Source organism: Pocillopora verrucosa, chromosome 9 (assembly GCF_036669915.1).
Source record: "Pocillopora verrucosa isolate sample1 chromosome 9, ASM3666991v2, whole genome shotgun sequence".
Classification (NCBI taxonomy): domain Eukaryota; kingdom Metazoa; phylum Cnidaria; class Anthozoa; order Scleractinia; family Pocilloporidae; genus Pocillopora; species Pocillopora verrucosa.
In genome coordinates, this window is record NC_089320.1 from 22117948 (window position 1) to 22130774 (window position 12827).

The window sequence follows — 12827 nt, forward strand, 5'->3', positions numbered from 1 at the left end:
GGAATATGAAAATGGAATCGAAGGTAAAAACTTCAAAGAATTTCATAGAATTTCGGAGACGAAAGAAAAATTCATTCAAGAATTAATCCTGGCAGGTGCATTAGCTTCTCACCTGCGAGGATCATGTTTGTGTGGGATTTCCCCACACTTAATTAAGGCAATTGTTAACCACTACAGTAACAAACGAAGAAAGTTGAGTGAAGTACATGTAAACACTTCGAATTCGAGTTTTTGCTACTCTCACACAAAACTAGTTAAGTTTTAAAATATGTTACTTAGTAAGTTTTACAATCCTTCAACTTACATTCCTTGTGAGCTTTCACAGATCAAACTGTCAATTTATGTCTAGTTATTCAGGATTTGTCGTAGTTCTTCGTTTTGGAGGTTCGAAGCGGAGCAATTAGGTCTTAAGACCTAATTTTGAGCCACGCGCTGTCGGGTATTTATCTTAGTGCGTAAATATACGCTTTCTGTTTGTATATGCAAAAACTTCTTGGATGAATAAGGAACAATCGTACCAAATTCCAGTTCTCAGACGGAACTGCCGGCATTTGCATATTGAAAGTATGTCAAAAATTGCGTCGATCCTATGGAAATCCAAAATTTGCGCAAAAAATAAAATTATAGTAGATGGTGTCGCACCATGCAGAAGAAAATTTATACTTGAATGATTTCGTTACTTTCAACTCCCGTTTATTGCTACCAATAACAGAAGTTTTACGGACAGATATAACATAATGACAAAGTCCAGTATTATCCTGTGGATTTACGATTAGAAATTTGAGGTTCTCTCTTTTAACTATGATTTGTTGATACATTGCGTAACGGTGCAAATGCGAAGCTGTCAATTGTTTCTCGAATATTGCGCGTGTTAACTATTCAATGGTGATATCTCATTTACATCTACATCTACATCTACCTTTATCAAGTTGGTATATTCTGTACAGACATCACACCAACCAACTCGCGCGCAAAGTGAGAAGACTATATGAAGGCTTAAGAACGGTTGTGATCAAGAAAAGGGCAAGGAATATTCTACAGTGGTACAAATAATCGTCAAAGATGATCACGGAAAAGCGATTGTGTGACGCTCGGTAACTTGTAGGATGACATGTTATCACGTATCAGACGAAAAAATAGTATAAATTCTGAGTCTGCATTTTGTACCCAGTCTGCAGTCTGCATTTGTATCTAGTCTGCAATTTGTACCCGGTCTGCAGTCTGCAGTCTGCATTTTGTACTGACCGGATTGGTATTGCTGTTTTTGTTCGAGTGAGCCTTAAGTCAAGACCAGAGTATTGGACCTCGAAAAAAAATTTAGTGCGACTATCTTGGCCGATGTGTGGACTGTATGTTGAGGAGCTTCCGAGGAAAAGCACAATGAAAGAGCAATGATTACTTTACACCAACTGAAGACGAATGCAAATGCACGGCTTACCAATATGGCTGCCTCTGATGCTATTCGGCGTGGTCACAGCGTGTGTTGAAATGAGCCCGCTACGGGTCCCCTAGGTGTGAACATTTCAGCTTCTCGATTTAAGTTACATTTTTAGAACTTCCGAAATGTAATTTGAGGTTATTATTTTTATTAAACCATACAAACATTTTATTTCTTTCCACGTGAGTTTCTGAGCTTCATCGAAGTTAATTTTGACTTTTGCTAAGTGGGGAGGGGTAGCTTGCGCGACTACTTCCGTTCACGGTCCACAATGTAACTTCCGTCGACGGAATACAACTTCCACCCACGGTCGACAACTTCCGTCAACTTCCGCTTCATCACAATACCTCATTCATTGCTTTCAGCATGAATGAGGTAAAACTAATGCCTTCAAACCTCCTGCCAAAAGTTTTCACATTTCACCGGTCATGTTAAAACAGAAAAACTAATTTTGTAAAAGTATAGTTTACGTACAGTGTTCTACCGTCTAGAAGCTCGAATACTATTAGCTAACAGTTGCAGTTACTTGCTGGTTCATCCAGGTTTATCGTAAACAAATTCTACTCTGCTACTAGCGACTGATTCCAATATTTCCGCTGATGAATAAAAGTACGCGGCAGTTACCTTTTTGTCGAACGCAAATATTTCATGAGTCTCTGAAGTAGTGTGTTCATGCCTGAAGCGCGTTGACTCGAACACATTTTGACAGTTAATTGTGCAAAGGATTTAATGGCTGAGAATCTCAGATGCTCAAATGCACTCTATTGGAATATGCGACAAGCCCTAACCTGCAAAATGTTTACTTCAGTGACTCTTTACTCTGTCAATCACGGAGGCCATAAATATTTATCACAGGAAATTTACTGCGGGGAAATATTGGAACCACTCACTAAATGCAGTTTCCCGTTGTAAAAGGGTCACTTACCGCGATAAAAAGAGTCCTGTGTAACCGCACCCTAAGAGAGTTAGGGTGCTTACCATTTAGCAAAAAATCCAGAAATGTCGGTTGAAAGTCAAATGGAACTGACCTCAAATGATCCATCTCGCTCTTTATTTACCAGTCACCTTAACCAGTTTATTCTGTCAAATGGTAAGCACCCATAATTTACTCGAAACTAGACGTCCAAACCTGTTTCCGCTAGCCGTTTTCTCGTCTGCAGCTTGGGAGTCTATACATGGAATTTTTACTCGACATTTATCGCGATAACATGACAAAATGCATTACATTTACTGTAAAGCCAATCCAAACCGCATCAACGTTTATTTGACACAAGTACGCATTGTGAGCCTATTTTTTAGCTTTGTGCTCGCGTTACAAGAGAATACACCCTTTTTCAGCCCGTCAGAAGCGCCTAATCTTTTTTTCATATACATTTTAGGCTCCTACCAACATTGTTCCTTGTGCTGATGACTTCACGTGTACCAATGGCTGCTGCAAGAACAATCCGTGTCTTAATAGCGGAACCTGTACTGAGATCTGTCAACCCACAAATGTTCGGTACAACTGTTCCTGTCCTGTACAGTTTGTAGGAGAACACTGCGAGATTCAGCTAAAAGGAAGCTGTCAGGATTACAAAGCGGCCGGGTCCACCGCCTCCGGATTGTACAGAGTTAATGATAACAATAATCAAACCTTCCAGGTGTTCTGTGATTTTGACTCAGAGCCTGGGTTCGCTTGGAACCTGATTGAGTCGTTTAGCCTATCCAACAAAGATCGTTTTCAGGTATTTGCTTTCTCTTTAAATCTTCTATAAATATCTAATACATGAGCGTAGTACGAAAGCGCATTCAGCGGAAAAATGTGAAATACATTCAATATCATGTTGCTTCCATGAGTTTTGTTTCATAAGCGACAGTTTTGACGATGATCATAACTTCCTCATCAATTCTACTTCCTCTACAGAAGAACAATGTGTTTTACGATGACTACCAAGCTATCAGCGGTGATGCCCCAAATTGGCAGGCCTACCTCATCAAACGACCCTACCTCCTTTGGCTCAGAGATCACTCGACTCACTGGAGAGCTACTTGCCGATACAACACAGATGGCACCGTATACACAGATTACCTGAGAGCCTTGCTTGAAGACTTTGACATCATTAGAGACGTACCCTTGAAAAAAGACACCTGTCGACCTTACGAATATGTCAACATCCGAGGAAATGAGTGTGTGAATTGCACTGCATTTACAGGGTAAAAAAAAGGCAGTTATCCTCTGCATGTCAACTCTTATTTTACCCATCGGTCCTGCGATTTCGACGCAAGCAAGACGGCCATATCTAGTGAGGACAACTTTGGACACTACTATTCTACAAATCTCAAATTCCGTTGTACCTCAAACTCGGGTGATACGACTCAGTTGTGGATCAGAGGCAAATAGTGCGCTGACTAAACAACACAGTTTTGTGGATCCAATAATGATTTATCAGTTGGTATTTGAGAATTAATGAGACTGAGCGTGAAACTAATGGACCATCTGACAAAGCTGGTGTCATTTTGCTAGTTTTTAATGTGGAACTCACGTAGGAAAGATTAGATCCGTTGATTAAATGTAGTCTCAGGGGGGATCAGTCGTTACCAACAGAGTATAAAGGGAAGACTACAGCCAATTAACTACCAATGAGGCGGGTGATTAGATTTCTCTTTTGTGGGATCAGGTAAATTTTATCGTGACACAACCAAAATCCTCCCACCTACCCTCCCCCCCACCCAGCAATAGAAACGGACTTTCCCCAATCCTGTGGTTTTATAAATACTATTCCAGTAAATTAAATATGCTTTATTCTAAATCCAGTTCAGCTATAATGTATAGTAATTGTTATAAATTAACCCAATGCAATATTTCTAATCTTTAGAAATAAGATATATAATTATCATACAAGATTTTCTTCAGCCGGCAATTATTATGTAAAACATTCAAGATCTAACTAACAAATTAAGTGGTTTTCAAGACTAGGGACCAAAATATGACACAACATCCCTCAAGAACTACGAAAAGTATCAAAGTAATGTATGTATTTATGAAAAATATTTCAAATCAACTTTTTCAAGTTTTAATGGAAGAGGACGAATACGTTGGCTTACAAAACAAATGAACGCATTAAGTAACTTTATTTAACCACCCTTCCATAGCCGTTAACATCAATAATTTAATGTATATATATTATCTGCTTAGTTATAGGTCCTATCAATGATGCAATAGTCACTACTAGATTTACTCTGTAAGTTTAACAGTCTTACTACCCGCCTAAACTAGCTTTAAATTTGCTTTTTTAATTGAGGGCTAGCATTGTTTTGTATCTAATACTTCGTTGGAGCTGGTGCATCAAAGGCTATTCCTGTGTGCTTGCTTGCTGTTTTTCTTGTTTTACTGTCAACACGAGTGGGTGAATTAGAAGACTCTGCCTTCTGTTCACAAACAACCCTTTTTCTCTGGTCAGACAGACCTCAACACATTTTACGAGCTAACCATCACTGAACTTGATGGGATTACTCTCCAGAATTACCAAGCTGGTAATGGTTTTGTCAAATTTTCACTAGCAAAGATCAAAATTCAAGCATTCAACGATACTGCGAAGAAACACATGTCCAACGCCAAATGTCAGTCTCGATTGATGCTTCTCCTTTCCATAGCGGCGTCTGTCTACAACTGCTACTTTGTGGCAGCTTGTTGACTGACCGGGTCAACGTCAGACAAATAAAATCTTATGCAGATGATAATTAAACTGTAGTTATCATGGTTATCATACCATTCCTACTGTGTTACATTGAAAACTTAAGTTATTTGGAAACACAACCTGAGAAAACGCTCGTGAGTTTTCAGAACTGAATTTGTCAATAACATCCGGAAACAATTAGTTATATTTCAGCCCTTGTTTAGGAGAATTTAGTGGATTGGTCAAATTTTATTTCTTGATATCATCCAACATTAAAATTGCGTGACAACACACTAAGTGTTGACCTCTTAGACCTACAACAAATTATGTGATGAGTCATAATAAGCGGGGCTGGTTTGCATGGATAAATATCTGGAAAGAGTGGGTTTAAAGCTTACGGAATTATGGAGCCTTTAAGTGTTTTCCGAGTGAGTGGTAGGGGGGAGAGGCGGAGATAGGGAGCTGCCTCGGTCTGAGTATATGTCGAGGGGAATGTAGAGCTTATTAAGTTACTCATTTTCGTGTCGGCTGCCATGCTAAGTTTTTAAATGTAACCTTTCTCTCTGAAAATATATCAAATAACTGGTATTCATATTCCTTTCCACTGTTATCATACCATGCGTTTTCTGGAATCCGATTCCAACCGAAAAATGTAAGCCCACAGGTTCCCATGACAGTTTGAGTAATTCCTGAGATCGGTTGGCTCGAGTTACAATTTTCCCAGAAAGACCTAGATAACTAATCATTGTTTTTCTTCGCTATAAATTGTGATTCTCTCAAAGTCTTCTTAGAATTTGTCAGCATTTGTTCACTTTCTTCAATTTTGTGGAACAATCAATTGTCATCGCTGCCGAGACAGAAGAGAACTAAATTGGCTCCTCTTTGCGGATAGAATCGTTACACGACGAGATTTTCATGGCTCAGGAACGTTTCTTATCGGTGCGACAATGTCTGTGTCACCTGCGGCTGAACTTCTACGCTACAGGCAAACCAGAATAGACAGTGTTGGCCGTAAAGAGAATACTCCTTACGCCTCTGTGCATCGTTTCACGAATATCTTCATCACAGAGAGCAGGCGCTTCATGTACCTTTGTGGTTTTCAATTATTGGCTGTGACTAAAAGTAGGACTGAGACGTGGGAACTGAGACTCGGGGACGTGGGACTCGGGGACGTGGGACTCGGGGACGTGGGACTCGGGGACGTGGGACTCATGGACTTATTCTACTAATAAGCTCTCCAGCATATGATAGCTGTCTCGAGACCACCGAAAAATGTACTCTAAAAATTCAGCGCAAATATCAGGTGTTGTTTGTTTATCACGTCCCTGAGTCCCCGTGTCCATGTCCCCGAGTCCCACGTCCCCGAGTCCCACGTCTCTACTCCCACGTCCCCGAGTTCCACGTCTCCGAGTCTCGCGTCTCCGAGTCCCACGTCCCCAATTTGTCTGCAAAATCGGAAGATTTTTTCGGGATATGGCAAGTAAGCATACTAAGGGTTGTTTCTACACCCAAATAGAACGTGCTCTGAATTTAAACAACTACTGTCAAAGGTGAGTTTAACGAAGTTTCCGAGCCGGAAAATCGAGTTATATATGGCGAAATGTGTAAAAAAGCTACTGGTATTTGAGTGAAACTGAGAGCTTTTTGTATGCTTAGTGCTAAAATAAGATAAAAATAAAAAGTTTGCAGCCTCCAGACACTTTTTGTATTTTTTTATACTTAGTTTGACAAACTGATGATATAATCCATTGCGATTATTATTTACAATAGGCCTATTACCATGGAGAGGAGACTGCCACAGTGAAGAGACATTGTCGAACAGAATTCTAACTGTAAACATCATCAATTATTTCTTGGTTCTTTACCTTTAATACAAGAAACATTTTATATATTTTTCACGAACACTAGGCGAAAATTTCAAATCTAGGAACCGGTCGAATCTTATATTTCTCTATTCACGAGAAAACAAGTGATTTGCCACAAAACAAAGTAATGATGGATGATTGGTTGTCTAAAAACCATAAGTCGTTGAATATTTTTTCTGTATCGCTGATCGAAATTAACATTTTTTGTCAATTGGCAGCTGTAATTGGCGTGAATCGTCGAAACATTCAGGCTTTTTTGTAATTATGCACCTTACTGAGATGAAATAAGCTGACGTTACTTTTCAGAAAAAATCGATCAGCTTTGCCTCAAGAATATCTTTAACACAATGTAAGATAATTTGACCACAAAGTTGGAAAAACACAAGGCTCTTGAGATTTGTAAATGCCAACCATTTTTAAATCTTTAATAGTTGTCCTGCATTGAAACAGTTTTTAATCACTGATATAAATAAGGAAATGATTTCAGAATATGTGATATTGTTCTGCATATTCCTGCTTGGAGATTTTAAGAGTAGCTTGCTAGCTCTACTGGAAGATTTATTATTGAAACGGCTTAATTCTGCTCACAAATTAACTGATACGGAACTTGCACGGTAAAGGCTATTGTCAAGATATCAATAATTAAAAAATACATCCGGTTTTGTCCGTCTGCATTTGACTACCAAATAGAGAAGGCGATATCTTGAATTAATAATCAGCTCAAGAAGGACATATTAGAAACATATTTCGCTCGAGTTGCTAGATCACCACAATGTGTGAGATTTAAGCTTAGACACTACCTGCAAAAACCCAGAAAAACTAGCCCAGGTTATCTCACATGTGTTTTAAACAACATGTTCACAGTTTCGAAAGGAAGAGATTTTAAGTTATATCTTTATGCGTGGGAGGGGGTCTTAAGTAGAACATCTGCATCATGTTACTTGTGCGCCATAATTGGACACATCCATTGTATCACTTGTTTTTGTTACTTTGCCGAGCCTTGAATATTTATATTGTGAAGTTATTTTTTGTGACTCAGTTGATTGGTATCTTGCACGTTGATTGACACATAGGGATGGGCGATATCTTAACTTAGTAATCTGCTCAAGAATGACATTATGAGAAACATCGTTCCCCAGGTGGGGTGTGAAAACGATAAGAATGATGGTTGCAAAGTTTTTTTGTATGCTTATTTCAGCTTTTCAAGTAAAGGGCTTCTGCTCCACTGGAAAATGTGAAAAGATCTCTTTTAATGAGCAACAAGACGCCTATCATGACAAAGAGCTTGTCGGCCATGTCTTTCACAATTCTGTGACTTCAAACTCACACCAGTGCTATCTGTGGTGTATCAACGACTGTCGATGTCTGTCGATAAACTACAAGGTCAAGAACGACATCAAATACTGCGAGTTGAACGAAGGCAGCCATTTTACAAACAAGGACTCTCTGAAAAACATCCACGGAAGTGTTTAGTACGTACTGCGGAGAGAATACTCCACTAAGGTACCAAACGTTATCATGTAATAGCGTATTTTGACCGCGAATGGTTTTCAGTCTTCACCTTTGCATAACAGTCCATTCTTTCTATTTTGATTTGATATCAAGGAAGCTTCAACCTGACGAAAGATAATACAAATAATCATTTCAATTAGAGGCATTATATTTCAATGTAACTGATACTTCCTAACCCCGTCAAAATTTTCTTTCCAATGGATGGTTATGTCTTTCCCAAAAGTGTTTAAGATAAATTGTTTTCTTTTAAACTTAACGTAACTGCTGCCAACTGAAACTTTGGCAAACTTCAATTGATTATTTGGAAAAACCAAAAGCTAAATACTATACTGAAAGAAATATATATTTTATTTATATTAAGTCTGCATTTCAAGTTCCTCTTTTATTTGGGTATTTGGAAGGTAGAGAGATTTTCTCTTTTAAATTCCTATGAAAGGAGATGGATGTTTCGAATTATGGAATATGAAAAAAGAATCGAAGGTAAAAACTTCAAAGAATTTCATAGAATTTCGGAGACGAAAGAAAAATTCAATCAAAGAATTAATCTTGGCAGGTACATTAGCTTCTTACCTGCGAGGATCATGTTTGTGTGGGATTTCCCCACACTTAAGATTAGCTTTCATTTTATTTTATAATAATTGTCACCAATGTTGCATTTCGCAGCAAGGCTCTGTAGGCAATTGCTAACTACTACAGTAATAAACGAAGAAAGTTGAGTGAAGTACATGTAAACACTTCGAAATAAATTTGAGTTTTTGTTATTCTCACACAAAACCGGTTAAGTTTTTAAAATATGTTACTTGGTAAATTTTACAACACTTCAACTTTCATTTCTTGTGAGCTTTCACAGATCAAAACTGTCAATTTAGTTTAGATATTTCAGGATTTGGTGTAGTTTTTAGTTTTGGAGGCTCGAAGGGAGTAATAAGGTCTTAAGATCTAATTTTGAGCACGCGCTGTCGGGTATTTATCTTAGTGCGTAAAAATTCGCTTTCTGTTTGTATATGCAAGAAATTGTTGGATGAGTAAGGAATAATCGTACCAAATTCCAGTTCTCAGACGGAACTGTCTGCATTTGCATTTTGAAAGTATGTCAAAAATTGCGTCGATCCTATGGAAATCCCGACAAAATTTGCGCAGAAAATAAAATTCTAGTAGATAGTGTCGCGCTACGCAGAAGAAAATTTTTATACTTGAATGATTTCATTACTTTCAACTCCCGTTTAGTGCTACCAATAACCGAAGTTTTACGGACAGATATAACATAATGACAAAGTCCAGTATTATCCTGTGGATTTACGATTAGCAATCTAAAGTTCCCTCTTTTAACTACGATTTGTTGGTACATTGCGTAACGGCGCCAATGCAAAGCTGTCAATTGTTTCTCGAATGTTGTGCGTGTTAAATATTCAGTGGTGACATTTCATTTACATCTACTTTTATTAAATTGGTATATTCTGTACAGACATTTCGGAAATGTGATTTGAGGTTATTATTTTTATTAAACCTTACAAACATTTTATTTCTTTCCACGTGAGTTTCTAAGCTTCATCGAAATTAATTTTGACTTTTACTATGTGCGGAGGGGTTGCATGCGCGACTACCTCCGTTCACAGTCCAGAATGCAACTTGCGTCAACGGAATACAACTTCTATTCTACTCTGCTACTAGCGACTGATTCCAATATTTCCCGCTGATGAGTAAAAGTAGACGGCATTTACCTTTTTTTCGAACACAAATATTACATGAGGTAGTGTGTTCATGCCTGAAGCGCGTTGACTCAAACACATTTTGACAGTTAATTGTGCAAAGGAATTAATGGCTGAGAACCTCAGATGCTCAAATGCACTCAGTTGTAATGTGCGACAAGCCCTGCAAAATGTATACCTCAGTGACTCTCTGCTCTGTCAATCACGTATCAATGAATATTTATCACGGAAAATTTAATGCGGGGAAATATTGGAACCACTCACTAAATGCAGTTTCCCGTTGTAAAAGGGTCACTTACCACGATAAAAGAGTCCCGTGTAACCGCACCCTAAGAGAGCTAGGGTGCTTACCATTTAGCGAAAAAGTCCGGAAATTTCTGTTGAAAGTCAAATAGAACTGACATCAAATGGACCATCTCGTTCGGCTTGTTTGCTGATTTTGGAAAAACTGTTACCTTTATTCCCCAGTCATCTCAACCAGTTTATTCTGTCAAATGATAAGCACCCATAATTTCCTCGAAATCCTCGTCCAAGCATGTTTTCCCCCTAACCGTTTTCTTATCTGCAGCTTGGGAGTCTATGGGATCTTTACTCGACATTTATCACGATAACATGACAAAATGTATTACATTTACTATAAAGCTAATCCAAACCGCATCAACGTTAACTTAACTGAAATCCCACACAAGTACGCATTGCGAGCCTACTTTTTAGCTTTGCGCTAGCGTTACAAGAGAATACACTCGTTTTCACCCAGTCAGAAACGCCTAATTCTTTTTTCATATACATTTTTAGGCTCCAACCAACATTGTTCCTTGTGCTGGTGACTTCATGTGTACCAATGGCTGCTGCAAGAACAATCCGTGTCTTAATGGAGGAACCTGTACTGAGATCTGTCAACCCACAAGTGTTAGGTACAATTGTTCCTGTCCTGTACCGTTTGTAGGAAGACACTGCGAGATTCAACAGAAAAGAAGTTGTCAGGATTACAAAGCGGCCGGGTCCACCGCCTCTGGATTGTACACAGTTGACGATGACAATAATCAAACCTTCCAGGTGTTCTGTGATTTTGACTCAGAGCCTGGGTTCGCTTGGAACCTGATTGAGTCCTTTAGTTTATCCAACAAAGATCGTTTTCAGGTATTTACTTTCTCCTCAATCTTCTATAAATATCTAGAACATGAGCGTAGGACGAAAGCGCATTCAGCGGAAAAATGTGAAATACATTCAATCTTTTGTTGCTTCGATGAGTTTTGTTTCATAAGCGACAGTTTTGACAACAATCTAACTTCCTCATCAATTCTACTTCCCCTACAGGAGAACATCGTGTTTTACGATGACTACCAAGCCATCAGCGGTGATGCCCCAAATTGGCAGGCCTACCTCATCAAACGACCCTACCTCCTTTGGCTCAGAGATCACTCGACTCACTGGAGAGCTACTTGCCGATACAACACAGATGGCACCGTATACACAGACTACCTGAGAGCCTCGCTTGAAGACTTTGACATCATTAAAGACGTACCCACGGTGGTAGACATCTGTCGACCTTACGAATATGTCAACATCCGGGGAAATGAGTGTGTGAATTGCACTGCATTCACAGCGTATAAAAAAGGCAGCCAACCTCTGCATGTCGACACTTTTATAACCCATTTGTCCTGCAATCTCGACGCAAGCAAGACGGCCATAGATTGGGAGGACAACTTTGGAAAGTACTATTCTACAAATCCCAAATTCCGTTGCACTTCAAACTCGGATGATACGACTCAGTTCTGGATCGGAGGCAAATAGTACGCTGACTAAACAACACAGTTTTGTAGATCCAATGGTGATTTATCAGTTGGTATTTGACAATTAATAAGACTGGGCATGAAACTAATGGACTATCTGACAAAGCTGGTGTCATTTTGCTAGTTTTTAATGTGGAACTCACGTAGGAAAGATTTGACCCGTTGATTAAATGCAATAAGATAGTTACACTAACACATTTTTTCAAGATAAACTTTCTAGCAATATTAGCAAACAAGTGAGACAAAAATTACGTAGGTGTTCCAAAATTCATCTGACAATTTATCGATCCTTGATATCCCATTATTTATCTTACGGCATTAATTTATGGGACCAAGCCGCAAAGACTTATCTTAAGGAAGCAGTCATAATCTATCATCGAAGGGGGAGGGGGGGCTGAACATTCTCAGGGGGGGGGTCATTCGTTACCAACAGAGTATAAAGAGGGGGACTCTAGAAAATTTACAACCAAGTGAGGACCAATGAGGTGGATGATAGGATTTCTTTTTGGTGGGATCAGGTAAATTTTACCGTGACACAACCAAAATCTTCCCACGCCTCCCCCCCCCCCCCCCCTCCAGCAATAGAAAATGACCTATCCCCAATTAAGTTCTGTGGTTTTATGAAAGCCTGCCCTTCGTTTAAAATACTTCGCACCTTAAAGGTCCATTCCTCTTTTTGTCTCGTCCAATACTGTTCCAGTAAATATGTTTTATTTTAAATACATTTCAGCTCCTGTTTCAGTTCTAATGTATGGAATTTTTAGTATGTTAACCCAATGCAATATTTCTAATCTTTAGAAATGAGATATAAAATTATCATACAAGATTTTCTTCAGCCGGCAATTATTATGTAA

General features: G+C 38.8%; 1 protein-coding gene and 1 pseudogene across 1 annotated transcript; both read left to right on the forward strand.

Moving 5' to 3' along the window:
• LOC131781940 (uncharacterized) overlaps positions 1–3818 on the forward strand; it is a 4620-nt pseudogene extending 802 nt beyond the window's left edge.
• Positions 3819–8111: 4293 nt separating this feature from the next.
• Positions 8112–12237, forward strand: LOC131781944 (uncharacterized). The gene is made up of 3 exons (XM_059098651.2): positions 8112–8462; positions 10976–11320; positions 11498–12237. Exons 2-3 carry the CDS (start codon positions 11012–11014, stop codon positions 11972–11974), a joined length of 786 nt encoding a protein of 261 aa, XP_058954634.2. The 5' UTR covers positions 8112–8462; positions 10976–11011; the 3' UTR covers positions 11975–12237.
• Positions 12238–12827: the final 590 nt, after the last annotated feature.